Source organism: Perognathus longimembris, chromosome 23 (genome assembly GCF_023159225.1).
Source record: "Perognathus longimembris pacificus isolate PPM17 chromosome 23, ASM2315922v1, whole genome shotgun sequence".
Classification (NCBI taxonomy): domain Eukaryota; kingdom Metazoa; phylum Chordata; class Mammalia; order Rodentia; family Heteromyidae; genus Perognathus; species Perognathus longimembris.
In genome coordinates this window covers 14,425,344-14,445,145 of record NC_063183.1, presented here as the reverse complement: position 1 = coordinate 14,445,145, position 19,802 = coordinate 14,425,344, and the positions used below count along the sequence as shown (strand labels likewise).

The 19,802-nt window shown below is 54.0% G+C and overlaps 2 protein-coding genes across 4 annotated transcripts; one reads left to right on the top strand and one right to left on the bottom strand.

Annotated features, from left to right (window-relative positions):
- Positions 1–1,204: 1,204 nt before the first annotated feature.
- On the top strand, positions 1,205–11,167 carry Alg1 (ALG1 chitobiosyldiphosphodolichol beta-mannosyltransferase). 3 transcript variants are annotated; one of them, XM_048332407.1, is made up of 13 exons: positions 1,205–1,436; positions 2,449–2,526; positions 2,660–2,763; positions 4,497–4,645; positions 5,529–5,618; positions 5,968–6,078; positions 6,382–6,503; positions 6,613–6,651; positions 7,086–7,145; positions 7,446–7,556; positions 9,198–9,312; positions 10,017–10,092; positions 10,784–11,167. In XM_048332407.1, exons 1-13 carry the CDS (start codon positions 1,232–1,234, stop codon positions 10,913–10,915), a joined length of 1,392 nt encoding a protein of 463 aa, XP_048188364.1. In that variant the 5' UTR covers positions 1,205–1,231; the 3' UTR covers positions 10,916–11,167. The 3 variants fall into 3 exon arrangements, with proteins under 3 accessions (XP_048188364.1, XP_048188365.1, XP_048188366.1); XM_048332408.1 differs by lacking the exon at positions 1,205–1,436 and adding an exon at positions 1,574–1,905; XM_048332409.1 differs by lacking the exons at positions 1,205–1,436; positions 2,449–2,526; positions 4,497–4,645.
- Eef2kmt (eukaryotic elongation factor 2 lysine methyltransferase) lies at positions 10,353–16,538 on the bottom strand. Its single transcript, XM_048332410.1, has 8 exons — positions 16,414–16,538; positions 15,096–15,161; positions 14,932–15,012; positions 13,931–14,032; positions 13,550–13,683; positions 13,182–13,447; positions 12,696–12,842; positions 10,353–11,455 (listed from the first exon to the last, which is right to left on the bottom strand). The coding sequence occupies exons 1-8, from the start codon at positions 16,507–16,509 to the stop codon at positions 11,259–11,261; spliced, it is 1,089 nt and encodes a 362-aa protein (XP_048188367.1). The 5' UTR covers positions 16,510–16,538; the 3' UTR covers positions 10,353–11,258.
- Positions 16,539–19,802: the final 3,264 nt, after the last annotated feature.

Here is a 19,802-nt window from a genome sequence, read left to right as displayed (position 1 = left end):
GGCTGTCAGCTGGGAAGAGGAGCCCGCCCTGGCCTTCCAGCCTCGACTTCCCATTATGGACCAGCAATGTCAGCTGCAGCTCAGAAATCCAAAGGCCTTGGAAAGCCTGGCTAGATCCAATTCCTGAGTAAACTCCCTGGAGGGCGCCCCTGTGTTCACAAGCTTCCTTAGAGGGGCACCGCCCACTGGAATCAGAACTAAAGCTACAAAGGTAAGAGCCCTTGGCAGTGGTAGAGCAGCTTGAGCCTGAGGCCCTGGATTCAATTCCCTGTGTCACACACACATTTTTTTTTTGTTTGTTTTGCCAGTCCTGGGGCTTGAACTCAGGGCCTAAGCACTGTCCCTGGCTCCTATTTGCACAAGGCTAGCACTCTGCCACTTGAGCCACAGCGCCCCTTCTGGCCATTTTCTATATAGGTGGTGCTGAGGAATCGAACCCAGGGCTTCATGAATGCAAGCAAGCACTCTACCACTAGGCCATTATTCCCAGCCCAACAAAAATCTTTTTAAGCCACATTAAAAAAGCAATGAGAACAGGTGATATAGATGCCAATGACCTCTCTTATTTATACAGGACATACTATCATTTCAAATGTATTCACTATAAACTGGTTGATTCTCTTGTTCTTTCTCACACTTAGGTTTGTGCTTGCTAGGCAAGTAACTATTTTGTGTGTGTGTGTGTGTGTGTGTGTGTGTGTGTGTGTGTGTGTGTGCCTGCTGGGGCTTGAACTCAGGCCTGGTGCTGTCCCTGAGCTTTTTTGCTCAAGGCTAGCAATCTACCACTTGAGCCACAGCTCCACTTCTGGCTTTTTCCTGGTTAATTGGAGATAAATCTTTTGGTCTTTCCTGCCCTGGCTGGCTTCAAACTGTGATCCTCAGGTCACCAGAGAGTTGGGATAACAGGCGTGAGCATCAGCGCTTTAATTATAAAGATCGATCCAAATTCTTGTCTCATTTTATTTTGAAATTAGGGCTTTTAATTAAGTTACAGGTCTCAATAAAGAAACAGCTTTTCTTTAATAAGAGTGAAAGACGCAGTTACACGGAAATCGATTCCAGGCCGGTCAGAACGCCTCTGTGGTTCCGCGGAGCCCCAGTTAGAGAACCCGCTCCTCGCTCCGCCCGCTTCCCCCGCCCCCTGCTGAAGCGCGGTTCTGCGGCTGCGCACTGCACGCCGCGGGGGCGGGGCCACGGTGCCTGACCACGTGGGCGGGGCCGGCCGGCCAAGATGGCGTCCGGCGTGGCGCTGCTGCTCCTGTGTCTGCTGTTACCAGTGCTGCTGCTGGCCGCGTGGAAGCGCTGGCCGCGGGGGCGCTCGGCCCGGCACGTGGTGGTCGTGGTGCTGGGCGACGTGGGCCGCAGCCCCCGCATGCAGTACCACGCGCTGTCGTTGGCGGGATGCGGCTTCTCCGTGACCTTCCTGGGGTTCTGCAGTGAGTACAGAAGGGGGGGGGATGGAGAGGGGCTACGTCGTCCGGCAGGTTACGTCACCGCGCACTCCTGCTCCCATCCCCATTTCGGGGACTCCCGCCCGGGCTTCTCGGGGGGGCCCCCGCTGGGCTGCTCCCCGCCACCCCCAGCTGGCAGGGACCACAGCCCGGGTTGAACCATTCCCTTGCGGGGTCCCTTTTAATTCTCCTCGTAAGTGAAGAGACCCTGGTTCGAATCCCGGCGCGCGGGACCCTGGGCGCGCAGCCTCTCTGCAGAGCCGCCTGGCCCTTCCCCATCCTCACCCCTCCGGCGCTGAGCCCTGCAGGCCCCGCGCCTAGGCTAGCTTTCCCTCCCGAGTTCGGCTGTCTGGGGTGTGTCCCCCTTTTTCAGATCCTTATTGCTGGCTGGATAGGGTGGCCCTTCCTCTGACCAGGGAAATTGGGAACAGCGGTGATGGCCTTTAGGTTCTGGGTATGAGCTGCTCATTCTGAGGTGAGGGTGGAGCTGCCCTCCAGGAGGCGTGATCAGTTTGAGTGCCTACGGTATGCTAGGCATGGTGTTCGGTAAAGGTGGTATGGTTTGGGGCCTCTCTCTCTGGGCATTCTATTAGAATCTGGACAGGAATTGGCCTCATTCTCCTTGCTGAGGAACGGAGAGGTTTGGAAAGTCTTATTTTCCAAGGCAGTAGTGATGGTATGTGCTTATAAGCCAAAGCTACGCCAGGCAGAGAGGCAGGGAGCAGGCAAGTTCAAAACCAGCCCAGGGCAAAAGTACTGAGAGAATCTCAAAATACACACAAAAGGGCTTGGGGGCATAGCTCAAGTGGTACAGTGCTTGCTTGCCCAGCATGCATGAATTCTGAGCTCAAGTTCAAGCATTTCGGGGGGGGGGGGGGGGAGGTTTCATTTTATGAAACACTGACTTTTCATCTCAAGCTGAACAGTGATTATCTGACTTTAAATTTGATTGCCACGTCTGGTCTGATCGGTTTAAGGCAACATTTTCATTTTTCAGACTCCAAACCCCGTGATGAGCTCTTGCAGAATGACAGAATTCAAATCATGAAGTTGTCAGAACTTAAGCATCTTGCAGGTAGGAGGGTTGGTTCCAGATTCTTCTAACTTGAAGGTTTTTGTATGTATGCATGCATGTGTGTGCATGTTTGTGTAAACCTGTGAATTGCCAGAAGCTCCTTTGGTGATGTTAAGTATTTTCTGATTTACAGTTGGGCCCCGGATTGTCCAGTATGGAGTCAAAGTTGTGTTTCAGACAGTGCACTTGCTCTGGAAATTGATGTGGATGAAGCCAGCAGCCTACATCTTTCTCCAGGTTTGTTCAGTCCCTGCTTCCTTTTGTGAAAGCCACTGTTGACAGCTTTAAAAATGCACAAAGTGGTCGAGGTATACTCAGAAAGGCCCTGGATTGGATTCCAAGCATCTCACACACAGGAAATGGACAAATCAATCAAGTATATATTCATTTTTGCATGTATACTTGACACCATACTTCAGGTGCTGGTGGCTCACGCCTGTAATCCTAGCTGCTTAGGAGGCTGAGATTTGAGGATCATGGTTAAAATGGGCAGGAAAGTCCGTGAGACTCTTTTTTCTTTTTTTGGGGGGGGGGGGGCAGACATGGGGCCTGAACTCAGGGCCTGAGCACTGTTCCTGGCTTCTTTTTGCTCAAGGCTAGCACTCTACCACTTGAGCCACAGTGCCACTTCTGGCTTTTTCTGTATATGTAGTGTTGAGGAATCGAACCCAGGGCTTTATGCATGCGAGTCAAACACTCTACCACTAGGCTACATTCTCAGCACCGTCTGTGAGACTCTTATCTCCAATTAACCACCAGAAAACCAGAAGTGGTGTGGTAGCTTAAAGTGGTAGAGTGCTAGCCTTGTGTGAAAAAGCTCAGGGACAGCACCCAGGCCCTGAATTCAAGCCTCACAATTGATAAGAAACAAATAAAAAAAACTCATGCTGGATTTATAGTATTCAACCACTGCTGCTATTTTTCTGTGTCAAAGGTACACAGAATTCCATGTCACCTTACTCTCTATTTAAATGTTTTTTAATATACCTCATCTCTCAAGAATCCTGAGAAGCAGGTTCTTTTTATGGGGGGGGGGTTTGAAGCAGGGTCTTGTTGTATAGCCCAGACTTGTCTCAAACTTACTATGTAATCCAGACTGGCTTCAGACTTATAATTCTTATTCAACTTTGAAAGTGCTGCAGTTACAGACATACCATGCCTGACCCTCAAGGTTTATGCACTTTTAAAATGTGGTTTGTAAAGTGGGCCCAGGTGGCTCACACCTGTCATCCCAGCTACTCAGGAGGATGAGATGAGGATTGCAGTTGAAAGCCAGGGCAGGACAGTTCACAAGACTCTTATCTCCAATAAACTACTTGGAAAAGGCTGGAAGTGGCACTCTGGCTCAAGCAGTATAGCACTAGCCTTGAGCACAAAGAGGCTCAGGGACAGTACCTAGGCCCTGAGTTTAAGACCCAGGACAGGCAAAAACAAAAATTAAGAAAAAGGAAAAGAAAAAGTATGATATGTAATCCCTTTTTTATTCCCCCTTAATCCTCCTCATTTATCCCTAGACTATCACTGGCTGCCGTCAGGGAAAAGTGCAATCTCTGTGTTCTACTTTTTATTTTTTTATTTTTTAAATACAGAATTTGTGTGTCCTCCTTGCATAGGGGCCATGCTTGCCTGTGCTTCATTCCAGTTGTAATTTGTATCTGCCAAAGCAGGAACTCCTGTTCTTGGTTACAATGTATAAGAGTTGTTACAAATGTTTGTCTCATTTATGATCTGACACTTTTTCCAGTGGTGGAAAGTGTCTTTTTTCTACTCACTGGGTACCCACAGGTCAGTAAAGATTGCTGTCTCCCGAGGCAGGGAGACTGAGAACTGGAGGCCAGCCTGGGCTGTGTAGGATGAAATAGCCACCGTCATTCCCGGCTGGGTGCCATGAGCACTGTAGCTCTTCCCTGGGATGGTGCAGAATGTGGCCGGGCTTTCTAATTCAGCATCCACACTTCTCTCTTTCTTAGAACCCTCCAGGCCTGCCTGCCATCGCCGTCTGCTGGTTTGTGTGCTGCCTCTGCCGGAGCAAACTGGTCATTGACTGGCACAACTACGGCTATTCCATCATGGGCCTGGCACACGGCCCCCAGCACCCGCTTGTTCTTCTGGCTAAGGGGTGAGAACTGGGGACTGGGAATGCTACTTGGAGCATGTTAGGGGGCTGTGGGAAGGAGATTGGGGGCACACCAGCTCTGGAGCTGCCCTGAGCTTGGTGTCTCCTCTTTGTGCACTGTGGGCCTCAGGCTGCTTGCCATGGGGGCCTTGTCCCTCTGCCTTGCTCACTGGGCGGGAACGGCAGCAGCCCCTGGGCCTGCTGTGTACACCTGCTCTGTGCTGGGCCTCAGTGGAGCCCACTCTGTCCCACCCCACAGAGGGCGTGCTATGTTCTTGTCCCTTCCCACGCCTTGGAGCACAGAGCCAGGAGATGATATACATGGGAGGGAGGTGGGTGCGGCTTTTCAGGCCATCTCACGCCAGAGCCTTCCCTAAGCTCTTTGTGCCTCGGTCATACTCCTTGCCGCAGACATTCCTCAGCTCCTTGTATTTCTTCTTGGGCAAGAGGCTGAATTTTTTCTGCAGCTGTGGTGCCTGCTTTCCTTTTTTTTTTTTTTTTGCCGGTCCTGGGGCTTGAACTCAAGGCCTGGGCACTGTTCCTGAGCTTCTCTTGCTTAAGGTTAGCACTCTACCTCTTGAGCAACAATGCCACTTCTGTCTTTTTCTGTTTATGTGGTGCTGAGGAATCTAGCACAGGGTTTCCTGCATGCTAGGCAAGCATTCTACCACTAAGCCACCATCCCAGCTCACTGCTTTCCTTTTAAAGTGTGTTTAACAGAAGAATGATGGGACTGAGGGAAGGTGGGGGAGAAGGCTGGCGCAGGGGGTGCTTAGATGGTACCAGCTCTGGCAGATCTGGGAGACCGCAGCTCTGCAGCCTTGTAGAGGTTTTGGTGGCCTCTGTGCCAGCCCTGGCTGCATGCTGACCTGAGACGCCTTTGCAGGTATGAGAGGTTCTTTGGGCGTCTGTCCCACCTGAACCTGTGTGTGACCAACGCCATGCAGAAAGACCTGGCGGAGAACTGGGGCATCAGGTACGTCATCAGCACAAGGGCTGGGGGCATCAGGTACCTCGCTCAGCCCCGGGACCCCGGGACTGGCCAGAGGCTGCTGCCACCTGCTACATCTGTTGCCATTTTTTAAAGCAACTAGCACCTGGCAGGTGGTTTTGGGTTTGGGGAACCTGGGGGAGTGGAGGAGCAGTGCGGTGGTGGGCAGCTTCTTTTTCACCTGGCCAGGCAGACTGGAACTTTGGTGCTAAAATATCGTGTGTTTCCCAAGAAATCCAGATGCCAGGGATTCCCCAGTAGCTCTTACTTTTCTGGATCCATCTATCTCCTCTATTCCTTAGGCCTCTGTGCCCTGATTGGCTTCTCCTTTTAGGGCTCTGACTGTCTATGACAAGCCAGCGTCTTTCTTTAAGGAGACGCCCCTTGACCTGCAGCATAAACTCTTCATGAAGCTGGGCCGCACATACTGTCCTTTCCAAGCACGGTGTGTCTCTCATCTCCCTGTCCTCTCTGTTGCCCTGGGTGTCTTTGTCCCCTCCGAGCCCTCCCGTACTCCTGGGCATTGACAGTGTTCGCTTGCAAGCTGCCGCTGCAGAGCTGGATTTGGAACCAATGGGATGGCCAGCAGTCCCTGTGTATTTGTACTGTCCTCCCATTTGGGAGCAGGGTGACGGGAGGGGAGAGAGGCGAGCCTAGAGGCTGGCATAACTTCAGTGTGTGGGGTTGGCATGGGAGCCCTGTCCCTGAGGGTTTTGCCGCATGCCATGGGCTTTCCTTTCTCCTTCAGTTCTGAGCCTTCGGACCCAGCCACAGAGCTGTCTGCCTTCACCAAGAGGGATGTGCGGAGTGGGCTGGTGACGCACCTTCCCGGGAGGCCGGCACTGCTGGTCAGCAGCACAAGCTGGACAGGTGTGCCCGCTCTCCTCCCTGCCCTTGGGGGCGTGTGCTGAGCCACGGCCCCTGTCTACCCTGTGTCTGGTCTGGCAGGTGGCCTGTAACCTTTCCTTCTCTCTCTCAGAGGATGAGGACTTCTCCATTCTGCTGACTGCGTTAGAAAGTAGGTGTGTGGCTGGGTACACGGCTCTGGGATGGACAGGGTCACTGAGCAGCAAGATGCTCGCTTGGCCTTTGTGGAGGGTCTGCAGTGTCTTCCTGCCCCCCTGGCCGGCGGGGGGGGGGGGTAGTCAGCCTGGCAGGGAGGGGGTGTGCGCAGCTCAATGTCCCCATCTGGGTGACTGAGTGACCAGCCTAGGTCTAAAGAGCATCTCAAGGCTGGGGCCTCCCCAGGGGAAAGTGTCCCCCCCCCACCTGCTAGTCCTTCTTTGTCACCTTCTTTGTCTGTATATGTACATGCATGTATATATGTTGTGTGTGTGTGTTTGTGTTTGTGTGTGTTTGTTTGTAGTGCTGGGGACTGAACCCTAGGTCTCAGAAGCACTTTTCCCATTTGAACCTCACCGGAACCTGTGTTTCTTGATTTTTTTCTAACAGAGTTTGAACAGCAGACTGTCAGAGGGGCCAGCCTTCCCTCCCTAGTGTGTGTGATAACAGGTACCTGGGCTCCCTTGGGGGCTGCTGCTCTGCTCACTGCTGACCCCACATACACAGCATACCAAGACCCTGGTGGGCAGGGAGGTCCCTCTGTCCCCGTCCCCCCTTTGGCATCTCAGTGCATTCCTGGCCTGGGGTTGTTGGCTGTAGGGATGCACTCTGAGCTTGCTCTAGGGTCAGCTCTGAAGGTGCTGGGAGAGGGACTTTGGGGAAATGGCCTCTTGGCCTGAGTGGGGATAGCCGAGGCCTGGCATGGTGGGACACACACAGTCCAGTGCAGCGACTGCTTTTCTTGCACAGGCAAAGGGCCTCTGAAGGACTATTATGGCCACCTCATCAGCCGCAAGTGCTTCCAGCACATCCAGATCTGTACCCCCTGGCTGGAGGCCGAGGACTATCCCCTACTGCTAGGTGAGGGGTGCCAGGGAGGGGGTAGTGCTGGAGGGAGTTGTGCAAGAGCTAGCCAGGAGAGGCTTGCTGCCTTCTGAGCATAATCTTCTTCTTTTTTTTTTTTTGCCAGTCCTGGGCTTGGACTCAGGGCCTGAGCACTGTCCCCGGCTTCTTTTTTTTTTTTTTTTTGCTCAAGGCACTCTGCCATTTGAGCCACAGCGCCACTTCTGGCCGTTTTCTATATATGTGGTGCTGGGGAATCGAACCCAGGGCTTCGTGTATACGAGGCAAGCACTCTTGTCTCTAGGCCATATTCCTAGCCCCTGTAGCATAGTCTTTAAAAAAGAGAAAAAAAAATGAGGACCAGATGTCAGTAGCTCACACCTGTCATCCTAGCTGCTTAGGAGGCTGAGATCTGAGGACTGTGGTTTAAAGCCAGCTGGGAGCCAGTGGCTCATGCCTGCAGTACTAGCTGCTCAGGAGGCTGAGATCTGAGGATCATGATTTGAAGCCAGCCTGGGCAAGAAAGTTCGTGAGATTCTTCTCCAATTAACCTCCCCTTACCACCTCCCCAAAATGACAGAAGTGAAGTTGTGGCTCACGTGGTAAAGTTATCAGTCTGGAGCAAAAAAGCTCAGTGTCAGCACCCAGGCCCTGAGTTCAAGTCCAAGTACTGGCGCACACATGCACAAAAATTACAGAGGTCAGGGGCTGGGGATATAGCCTAGTGGCAAGAGTGCCTGCCTCGGATACACGAGGCCCTAGGTTCGATTCCCCAGCACCACATATACAGAAAACGGCCAGAAGCGGCGCTGTGGTTCAAGTGGCAGAGTGCTAGCCTTGAGTGGGAAGAAGCCAGGGACAGTGCTCAGGCCCTGAGTCCAAGGCCCAGGACTGGCAAAAAAAAAAAAAAAATTACAGAGGTCAAATACCTGCCAGAAAAGCTGCCACTGCAGCTACTCAGCACACATCAATTATGCACCAGGGGCATTTGTGACATCCACAAAGCTGCGTAGAGCTGCGTAGGATCATTGTTACCTTCGATAGATGCTGGGTTGTTGTGCAGGAACTGCTGGGCAGTTCTTAAAAATTTTTTTTTTTAATTATAAAAGTGACGAACAGGGCTGGGAATATGGCCTAGTGGCAAGAGTGCTTGCCTCCTACACATGAAGCTCTCGGTTCGATTCCCCAGCACCACATATATGGAAAATGGCCAGAAGGGGCGCTGTGGCTCAGGTGGCAGAGTGCTAGCCTTGAGCGGGAAGAAGCCAGGGACAGTGCTCAGGCCCTGAGTCCAAGGCCCAGGACGGCCAAAAAAAAAAAAAAAAAGTGACGAACAGAGGGGTTACATTTACTTGTCAGTATAGAGTATGTTTCTTTTTGGACAGTGTCACTCTTTCCCTTGCTCTCTTGGCTAGGGGGTTCTTAGAGAGTAAACTGGCTGTGTGGGAAGTGTGTGTTAAGCTCCAGGCAGCCTCTGGTAGGGCCCGCGGGCCCGTGGCAGCAGCTCTGGGCTTCCTGACCAGTGTCAGCCACTTGTGTTTGGGGACACTTGTTGAGGACATTGCCTGTTTCTGTGTGTGGGAGGGGAGGCCGGGTTCCAGCTCCTTGAGCACCCGTGTCTCCCCCCTCCCCCGCCCCCCCGCCCCCCCCGCCCCCCAGGATCAGCAGACCTGGGCGTCTGTCTACACACGTCATCCAGCGGCTTGGACCTGCCCATGAAGGTGGTGGACATGTTCGGGTGCTGCCTGCCCGTGTGCGCTGTGACCTTCAAGTGGTAGGCCTGACCGTAAGCCCTTCTGGGTGGAATCTAGATAAGCCACCATGGGGTGCTCCGTGTGAGCCTGCAGGGGGCTATCTCCCCACACCCCAGGGGGGGCAGAGAGGACCCTGCAGCCCCACTTCCGTGGTGTCTCAGTCCCACTTCCATGGTGTCTGCAGGCGTGGCTTCAGTGTCTTCCCAGCACCGGGAGAAGCTGGCTTTGCAGCATTTATGCCCAGTGTTGTACGTCATCTGGAGGGGATTGGGGGCCCAGGTCACCCGCAGGAGGGCTGGTGGGCCACAGGCACCAGGCCCAGTGGTGGATGGTGGCTTCCGGCGGCGCTCATGGCTCCTAGAACACAGTGGTGGTCCTAGCTGCCCTCAGTTCCCTGGTTTCCTCTCCTCTCCAGGTTGAACAGTTGAATAGCTGAGACTTCCCTCCCTGGCAGAGTGGGCAGTGGAAAGGGCCATGATAGAGAAGGTTCTGGAAGCAGTGGTCCTGGCATAGGCTCCGGATGGGCAGTTAGGGTGCTGACTGTAGTGTGAGCTGAGCTCAGGGCCCTTGGGGATGGAACAGCCATCTTTAGACCTCACCCAAATGCTCCAGGTCAGGACAGGCTCACTGAGACCAAAGTGGCTGCCCCAGCTCACTCCCTGCCCTCTGCACAAGTGCGGGCTGTGGGCACCCATAGACTCAGGTTCCCCCGCTGTCTCTGCAGTTTACACGAGCTCGTGCGGCACGGAGAAAATGGCCTGGTGTTCAAGGATGCGGAGGAACTGGCAACTCAGTTGCAGGTAGCCATGCTGTGCCCGTTCCAAGGCTTGAGGGGTTTGGAGAAGGCCCAGCAGCGGCAGCCGTGAGGGGCTGTGGATGGGCAGTGCTGGGGCCTGAGGGGTGCTAGGCCATGCTGCCAGCCAGCCTGGCCCACCGCCTTCCCTACTTACCCTGTGTTTAAAAGATGGGTGCTGCGCTGCACCCCCGCCCCCGGGAGCAGCGAGGAGAGGCAGAGGGGTTTAGCTAGGATAGAAACACATTGCTTTTTTTTTCCATTTTCGGAAGAGGTTTGCTTATATAGTACTAGAGATGGAACTTGGCCCTCCTGCCTTGCATTCACTAGGAGGTGCTGGAGCCCTGTGCCGCATCCCCAGCCCCATGGATCCTGAGTTGAATAGACTTTGTTTGCCCTTCTGCTGTTATGTAAAAGCAGCCATTGACCCATCTGTGCACATAGGGGATTTGTAAATAAAACTTTATTTATAAAAACAAGTGGACCCACACAGACCCCCACTTCCTCTTCCCCTGCAGTTGGCTGGTTGGGCCCAGGAGTGGGGGAGAGGGAGAGCCCCTCCAGAGCAGGGGCTGTGGCTCTCCAGCACCCTGTGATGGAGTGGGGGGCGGGGGAATAGTTAGGAGCACTACTGGGTCGACGGGAACAATGGTGTGAGGACCTGAGGTACTGATCTGTGCTCTGTACTTTTCCTGCAGATGCTTTTCTCCAAGTTTCCTGACTCCACTGGCAAACTGCAGCAGTTCCGCGAGAACCTGAGGGGCACAGAGCAGCTCCGGTGGGATGAGAGCTGGCGGCAGACTGTGTTCCCCTTGGTGATGGAAGGGTGACCCTGCTGGGCAGGGTTGCCCTGGACCTACCTGCCTGCCTGGGGCCTGGAGGCACCTGTCTTTGAGTGTCCCCCATCGGCCAGAGGCCAGAAGGACGGCAGCAGACAGCCTCCGGCATTGACCCAGGAGCTGCTCTGCTCGCCCAGATCCCAGACCTGAGATTGTGGGCTTGTGTCCTGCTGTGGGACCAGGAGCTGTGAGTGCAGAGTGCACAGGCGGGAACACATTTGGTAAATACATGTTTGTTTACACCGAAGGACGTATCCTGCAAGTCGGTGTGGAAGCAGCACTCATTCATGCCATCTGCCTTTTCCCAGGACCGTTTGTGCTTCTGACTTGGAATTTAACTCTTCACATGGTGAAGGGCAGTGCAGCTCACTGGTTCCGCTTCTGTGCAAAGCCCCTGTGGTGATGGAGACCAAGCTTCCCGGTGCTGGTGCTCCAGCCTAAGCCTCAGCATGGCCGTCTCTGAGCCCTCCTCGTAGGGGAACAGCTTCCGGTTGTGAGGAGGAACTGTCTCCCAGCTGATCTCAGCACGGCCTGAAATGGCACAAGGTCTCAGGATGGCAGGGCGAGGGCAGCACGGCCAGAGCAGGTGTGTCCAGCCTGGCTCACTTGGATCACAGATTTTCAGGCCCTGTAGATGCCTACAGTCCACCTGTGGTCTTAAGACAGGAATGACGGTCTGGGAATATGGCCTAGTGGTAGAGTGCCTGCCTCGCATACGTGATGCCCTGGGTTCGATTCCTCAGCACCACATACATAGAAAAAGCCAGAAGCTTTGTGAAAGAAAAAGCCAGAGTGCTGTGGCTCAAGTGGTAGAGTGCTAGCCTTGAGCAAAAAGAAGCCAGGGACAGTGCTCAGGCCCTGAGTCTAAGCCCCAGGACTGGCAAAAAAAGACAGGAATGACAGGCTGGGCATGATAGACTATGCCTGTAATTCTATCTGCTCATCCAGGCAAAGATCACCTAGGCCAAAAGATTTTGGGAGACTCCATCTCTGCCATCACATACAAGGTAACATGGTGGCACACGTCTGTCATCCCAGCAGTGTGGCGAAGCACAAGGATTGCAGTCCAGACCAGCTGGCCTGAGTATAAAGGGAGACTTTACAGAAAGAGAAGGAGAAAGAAGCAAAAGGAGAGGAGGAGAACCAAAAAAAAAAAAAAAGGCTAGAGGCATGAATCAGTAGTAGAGCACTCACCTGGCAAGTGTGAGCCCTAAGGTCAAAACCCCAGTGTCACAAAAACAAAAAACACAAAAGTCCCTGTCCAACTGTGCAGTGACAGCCAGCGGACCCCTCAGCATGGTGGTGAGGAGCTGAGATCCGAACTGCCATTGGCGGGTCCGCTGGGCTGGCGCACAGCACAAGGCCGGGAATGGGGTGAGGAATGCAGACCAGGACCGGGGTGGGGCGTATGTGGGTGTAGATGGTTGGGGCTGCTCACCATGAAGGTGTCTCAGTCATAGTTTTTGTCTGAGTTAGCATTTATACAACCAGTTAGTACAGACAAAGATGTGGAAGGCTCTGGAATCCTGCTCCTCACTGGAGTGTTCTAGAAATTCCTTGTGGCTACAGAAACGTGAAGATGGTTTTCTTGAGGGGTGCCGGGGGTGGAGTCCAGGCCATGTCCCTGAGCCTCACCCCAGCTCCACATGAGGCCATGACTGAAAGCACTGCCCACCCCCATCCCACCCCACCCCACCTAGCCTGCCTAGCCTCCCAGGCCCATCTCCACCTCTCTGCAGCCATATGGAGGCCCTGAGGGCCGGGGCCTCACCGAGCTCAATGGTGAACAGCTGGTATGTGTCGGGGTTGCGCATGGTGAAGGCCACGTAGACGTCAGGCACTCGGTCCTTCAGGCAGATGGAGAGCCTGTGCAGAACCTTGACCAGTGAGCGGGTCACTTCCGGGCAGTACAGCACGTCTGCAGTGAAAATCCACGTCACAACGGGCTTGGGCCCACAGGGCTGGAGGAGACCAGCCATGTCTGCTGTGCCCTTCCATAGGCAGTGCTTCTGGGGAGGGGGACCCCTGGGCAGGGGATCTCTGGGGCAGGATGTGCTATGGCCAGGTGTGCCCCAGGTCAGAAGCTCTGGGGGTGGTGCAGGCCGCTGGACGCCTGGCAGAGATGTGGGGGCAGGCAGGGTGTCTCAGTCTGTTTACCACCATGGAGCCCTGGGGTGATAGGTACCCTGTGGGTCTCTGCCCTCCACACTGTGCCCTCCCCCCATCCCCAAGGCACAGCCCAGGAGCCCAGGGTCACCGGCTGCGATGATGATGTCCGGCTGGATGGCAGCAAGCTCGGGGGTGGTGGCAGTGTCCCAGTCCAGCTGAGCCACAGTCACCAAGGGCCTCTGTGTGTCCGCGCGGGGCTCTGGCTGCAGTGAGAAGCCATTGAGAGCCACATTCTCCCGGAGCTGCTGGAGCACTCGGCAGTGGCAGTCACTGAAGATGTAGGCTCGGGGGTGGCACGACTTGCAGATGGCCAGGCCTGTGAGGCCAGCCCCGCTGCCGAGCTCGAGGACAGTCCTGGGTGGGGAAGGGACCCCCGTGTCTGTGACTGCCCAGCCCTGCTGCCATGCCCCCAGGGCCTGTCCCAGGCCCGCCCCCCCCCCCCCCCCCCCCCGCCACCTGTGAGCAAAGGCTGCTGGGTTCTTGATGGCCCACTCTGCGAGGTAGAGGGCGGCGTCCCACGTGACCAGACCTGTGGTGCCGTGGGACACTATCGCTGTGCTCTCGGCAAGAGTGACCACGGCCCCTGATGGCTGCAGGGAGACAGGGTGGGAGAATTAGCCCAGACAAGCAGAGTATACTCTGCCATGTTGAACCACAGCAAGCAATGGCCAAGAGATGGTGGGTGCCCATCCTGGGGAACACTGCTCTGTCATGAAGAGCAGACTGTGGACACACCACCACCAGGACACCTCAAGGGCACTGTGCAGTGTGAGAAGCCAAGCTGGGGCCCCACGCCCAGTGTCCCCTGGCCAGCAGCAGGGGATGCACACCTCATACCAACACATAGCTCCGGTGGCACTGGGAGGGCTCCTCGGCTGTCAGGACCTCTGCCAGGGCCTCGTACAGCTCATCCGAAGGCTCTGTGTGCACAGCTTCGTGCTGGGGACAGACAGGGCCAGAGCCTTTGCTCAGAGGGCTGTGTGATTGTTGGAGGTGGCACCCAGCTGCTCCTGTTGTGATCTGAACATATGGCTAGGAATGGGCCCTGTCACTGCACCCTTCCTTTGGCCTGATTGTCACCATGGTGACAGAGACTTTGGGGGGAGAGGAAGGGGCAACAGGTAGATCCCACCAGAGCTACCAGGGACTGAGAGAAAACTCTGCCACTCTTAGAGCAGAGAATGGTTTGGTGAGTCCTGGCAACAGTCACAGGGCAGCATACTAGCTGAGGGAGGAGGAGAGGGAAGGATTCCAGCTGCCTCTCAGTGGCACCCCAGGGATTCACTAGGTGGGATCAGATGACTAGCAAAGCTTCTAGGGCACAGGAACGTCCCAGAAGGGCCTTGGGCAAGGGTGATGGAGGGGCACGGGTCATTAGTGTGTGGCCTGGCTGATGTGATCTGCTCTGGCCAGGGGAGGGGTTGCCTCTGACATCTGGTGGAGACATCTCAGCAGGGAGAGGCCTAGCCTCTGAATGTAATCCTCCAGCCAGGCAGCTGCATGGGTGAACCTCACTGGCTAGCTGCAAAGGGAGATATTGCTGATTGCTCAGACTTCCAGCAGCAGCCATGGTGCTATTCCCAGGCTGGCAGGAGCCAGGTGAGAATCAGAGTGGGCCAGGCTGTAGGGCAGGGAGAGGGTGCTTCCAGTTCTCTACAGGAATAGAACCTGTGTGCACGTGGCTGGTTTTGAGAGCTCTGGATGTGTGGAGGAAGGCCTCGGTGTCCCCTGTCCCTGCCTGCCCCCACTTCATGCTCTGTCTGCCCTGCCCAAGGGCTGGCAGAGCAGGCACAGGGAAGGGGGGTGTTGTGGCCTGGCAGCCCCTGGCCATCACTAACCTTTCTGATGAGTTCCAAGACAAAGCTCTGGGTATACTTTTTAGACGGTGGGTGCCTTGCACATATGGGGTGTTGCACAGTCTACCAGAAGAGATGAGAGCCCAATGGTTAGACCCTAGCTTTTGACAACTTCATCAAGGAACACGGCATTCTGGTGTTCTTACCTTCTGTAAAATATCCACTAGCAGCTGCTCAGAATCTGATGAACCCCTCAGTTTCTCTTCTAGGCTCTATTGGGGGGGGGGGAGAGAGACAGACAGAGAGAGAATGAATAAGAGATTATCTCAAGCCATTCTCAGCAACGTGAAACATGCAGAACTGGAAAGCAAAGCATGGAGTGCCAGCTCCTTGGGGCCAGGAGGAAGTGGGAGCCAGGCGAGGCTGAAGCCTGGTGCTCACATGTCTAGGCCCCAAGGGGTTGGCCTGAGATCTGCCTTCTGAGTTAGGATGGAGATTCAGCTGTGCAGGGGTCAGGCCTGCGCCTTCTGTCCTCTTTCAGGGGACTGGAGCCCATTCATGAACTCAGGATCCAGTCATGGCAGATGGGGCCCTGGCTCCTCCCTGAACTCATCTCACCACCAGGTCCTTTACACTCCCCTCTGGCCACCCTGGCCCTGTAACATCTCAGCTGTACTACTGCAGGGCCTTTGCCCTTCTTGTTCCTCAGGGCAGTTCAGAGGCTGGCTGCGTCACTGTGTAAGTCCCAGTTAAACTGTGGTCAATGTCTTCCCTGTCCCCCTAGTTTCTGTTTCCCTGTTTAACTGGTGTTATGGCAGCTCTCCTCTGGAGTTTTCTTGTTGAATCATTTATCAGTTCTCTGGGGCTCTCATTTGAGCAGGGCCTTGCCTCGTCTGTAAAGCTGGCACAGAGATGCTATCACAAAGTCACAGAGCATCTAGGGGTGGGGGTCAGGATCCAAGCCTGTCTCCCAGGCCTGGGTCCTCGCTCTGCTTCTTTCCTCACTAAACAACTTCTCTGGTCGGAGTGTCAGTGGTAGGCCGCGGCGCTGGGTGAGGCTAGGAAGGATTACACTTGACACTGAACAGGGACCTACAGATGCTACTATCTTCCATGTAGGGGGCTGACAAGGAGGACGGGGTATCCGAGGGGCTCGTCCCTGAGCTCAGCGCTCGTGAATCACTAAGGACGGAGGGGGGACTTCACTAGGCCCCTGCGGCTGCCCCTGCAGGGACCACGTGCCAGTGCCCAACCCGGGTCCCGAGGTGCTGGGTTCGGTCCTCTCAGGCCTCGGCTGCTCCGGGACGGTCTTGATGACCGGTGTCCGATCCCTGGGTGGGGGCAGCGGGCTGCTGGCCTGCAGAACGCGCGGCCGCGACCCTGCCTGAGAGCTCCACGCGGTGGGGGCCCCCGCGCTTCCGCACCGCAGAGTCCGCAGGGCCGCCACTCGCCGGGGCTCCAGCCCCGATGCCACCCTCCCTCCGTCCCGCCCGAGCCCACCGGGCTCCCGGCCTGGCCGCCCACCTGCCAGGGGAAAGAGCGCAGCGCGCGCGCCGCCAGGAAGCGGCGCTCGAAACTCCGCAGCAGGGCCGCGGCCTCGGTGCGCTCCTCCGGCGCCATGGCGGGCGGGGTCGGCGTTGCTAGGAGACGGGCGGAAGTGGGCTGGAGCCTGGAGGGGGGCGTGGCCGGGGCCCGGGCTATCTTAGCCTCATGGGGCGGGGCCATACAGCAGCAGCATGGGCGGGGCTTGTGGGAGGGGCCGGGCGGTTCCGGCCCAATGGGGGCGTGGCTAGGCGATCCTCATGGGGGCGGGTACTGGGGCGGGTCTAATTATACTTAGCACAGGCCTGGCAATGTCAGGCCTTGGCTGCTGGTATCCTGCAGGGCCTCCGGGGCTAGGAGGACATTAAATAACTGTTCCGGAGGCCTGGGGAGCATACAGAATCGCCTGGGTTTCCAGGAGTTTGCTTTGATCTTGCAGGAAGAGGAAAAAAGCCACCCAACCCCCAATACACATGCGTGCGCCCCCCCCCCCCCCCACACGCACACACACAGAAAACAAAGCGAATTCATTTTTAGTTGAGAGTCATCATGGCCTGCAACCTATCTATGTTCAGAGTCTGACTTTTTGTGTGCCAGTGTTGGGCTTGAAGTCAGGGCCTGTGCACTGTCCCTGCCATTTGAGACACAGCTTTTTGGTGGCTTTTTGGTGGTTTAATGGAGATTAGAGTCTCGCTGGGACTTTCCTGCCTGGGATGGCTTTGGACTGTATCCTTAGATTCCAGCCTTCTTGTCACTGGATGGAGGTGAGGTTTAGTGAAGTTTCCCTTTAAGTGAAGGAACTCTTCACTTAGGGGCTTTGGCTTAGATCAATAAGAATTTCTGGACAAGTCACAATGGTAAGAAAACTTGGCAGAGCTTTATTGAGTAAGTAAACAAGCAGGCAAGCAGAGAAACAGAAAAAACAACACACAGAAGAGAAAGAGACACACAGCCTCTTGGGCTGTTGAGAGTATTTATATGGTAAGACAGGGGGTCTGTCTTCAAAGTTATGTAAAGATAGGTGCTTTGTCTTTGCTCTAATCACTCCTGGTATTACTTTCTGAGTTTCCAGATAGGAATGCATCTTGCCATGAAACAGATCCTTGTCCTAGAGATAAGGAGGCACCCTGCTATTTGCATTTTTAGGGTAGGTAAATTTGGGTAAACATTTTTCTCAGGAAGGCATACATCCTGTCAGACAAGTGGTAATTCTTGGGGTAAGGAATGCATCCTGTTGTCTCTCTTTGAAGTAAATGTCTATGTTTCTAAGTACCATATTTTTGAGTTGCCTTCACCAGGCCTGTTTTCTTAAGTTATACTGTTTCATTTTTCCTTAAGTGACTTTGGTTCCTTAATCTTAAGGGAAGTACATGAATGAATATCTCCTGCATTTGCTATCTGGCTTCATTCTGAGTAGCTAGGATTACAGGCAGGAGCCACTAGTCTTCCGCAGGTCTCACATTCGGACCCTTGAAGATCTCTCAGATAATTCCATTTGGAGGAATCTCAAGCTAATTTCTTAAATATGCTTGCAGCAGGTAGAAGGGTAGAGGAAAGGACACATTAAGCCTTATTTCCTTTCAGATGAGAAACACTTGAGCCCTGCTCAACCAGAGGAGGAGAGTAATTAATTGTAATTGGATGCAAGAGTTCTCTCCGAGCTGCAGATCCTCCGCTTCAAGGAGCAAGCACGGATTGGGTGGAGAAGATTCATCATTTATTCCCAGAACCTTTGGTTTACATTAAGGCAGTGGGCCATGGAGTGATCGGCTCCCTACCTGCTGTAGATAATGCAGCTCTGTGGGAATGGTTCTGGGAGGCTCAGAGATCCCAGGATTGTAAGGGGTACTAGTGCCTCTGGTCTGTAATCCCAGCCACATAGGAGACAGAGGGTTGACAAGAAGAACTAGGACTTCTCTGAACAATGTGGTCCGGGAGGGAGTGGGTATACAAATGAACTCTAATTCTCTGGCTAGGAGAATTTCTATGATAGCATAATAACCAAATGCATTTTAGCCTGGTGGAATGATGGCCTTTTAGCGATGGAGGGTGTGTGCAAGGGCAATTGATTTCTTTCTAAAACGTTGTCAGGGTCTCCAGACCTTTATGGGTCATGTTTCAACTTCTGGACATATTTTTTTTATCATTTTCAAATATAAATTTCAAATATAAATATGGAGTCCATAATGGAACCAAAGGTTAAAAACTAGAGCCCCAACTTATCTGAAGCTATTTCTAGCACTCAGACTACTGAGACAAATGCTATGTGAAAGGGTGGTTGACCAGGTGTCATACAGGAGCCTCAGGGCCAGGATACATCTACTTTGGTTGGGGTCAGGACCAATGTTGAGAGTTTAATCTCATCCCCTAGAAAGATCAGTTGGCTGGGCCTGACAGGAACCTGAGGCAGGATGGTGGTGAGTTTGAGACCAGGGCCTGACAGGAACCTGAGGCAGGATGGTGGTGAGTTTGAGACCAGCCCATTAAAGTTATTGAGAATCTATTTAAAAAATAAACTAACAGCAGAAGGGCTGAGCAAAAAGGTTGGTGAGACAGTGAGTTTTGGGGTGCTTTACTCTACCCAATGTGTATGGCTTTGTTAGCAAAAAAATACCCAGGAAATGATGACAACCAGCCACATAAGTTTAGGGACCCAATCCAGGGTCCCCCAAAATGCAGGGCCTTCATCAAAGAATCAGGAATTTCAGAATGGTGCTGGGTATGGTGGTGCATGCCTGTAATCTCAGCACTCTGGAGTTGGCTGAGGCAGGAGGATCTCAAGTTCTAGGGCAGCCTAGACCCTAATCTTAACACCAAACAACAGCCACAAAACAAAAACAAATACAATAATTTCAAAATAGCTTTGGCAGCTGAGAATATGGCTTAGTGGTAGAGTGCTTGCCTACCACACATGAAGTCCTGGGTTCAATTCCTTAGCACCACATTAACAGAAAAAGCCGGAAGTGGCACTGTGGCTCAAGTGGTTAGGCTGCTAGCCTTGAGCAAAAGGAAGCCAGGGACAGTGCTCAGGTCTTGTGTTCAAGCTCTAGGACTGGCAAAAAATAAATTAAAAAGCTGGAAGCAGTGCTGTGGCTCTAGTGTCTCAAGAGCCCTAGCCTTGAGCACAAAGAGGCTCAGGGACAGCACCCAGGCCATGAGTTCAAGCCCCAGGACCAGAACAAACAAAACAAAACAAAAATAGCATTGGCAGTTGGGCCGAAGGCTTCTCTGTGAACTGGGTTCTGTGGAACAGCAGGTGACAAGCCTGGGGTGTGGAGTGCTAGCCTGGGGTACTGGGCTCAGAAGGTGCTCCCCTCTACTCCCCCCAAGCAGAGTGAGCTACTGCCAATGCGTGATGGTCTATCACTGGA

Bases quoted from the DNA above. Each gene is read 5' to 3' on its own strand.
- Alg1 (XM_048332407.1), top strand. From the start codon at position 1,232: ATGGCGTCCGGCGTGGCGCTGCTGCTCCTGTGTCTGCTGTTACCAGTG. The intron at 1,437-2,448 runs GTGAGTACAGAA...TTCATTTTTCAG, and splicing joins GACCTTCCTGGGGTTCTGCA to ACTCCAAACCCCGTGATGAG. The intron at 2,527-2,659 runs GTAGGAGGGTTG...TCTGATTTACAG, and splicing joins AGAACTTAAGCATCTTGCAG to TTGGGCCCCGGATTGTCCAG.
- Eef2kmt (XM_048332410.1), bottom strand. From the start codon at position 16,509: ATGGCGCCGGAGGAGCGCACCGAGGCCGCGGCCCTGCTGCGGAGTTTC. The intron at 14,033-14,931 runs GTTAGTGATGGC...GTCTGTCCCCAG, and splicing joins TCTTGGAACTCATCAGAAAG to CACGAAGCTGTGCACACAGA. The intron at 11,456-12,695 runs GTGAGGCCCCGG...GTGCCATTTCAG, and splicing joins GCTGTTCACCATTGAGCTCG to GCCGTGCTGAGATCAGCTGG.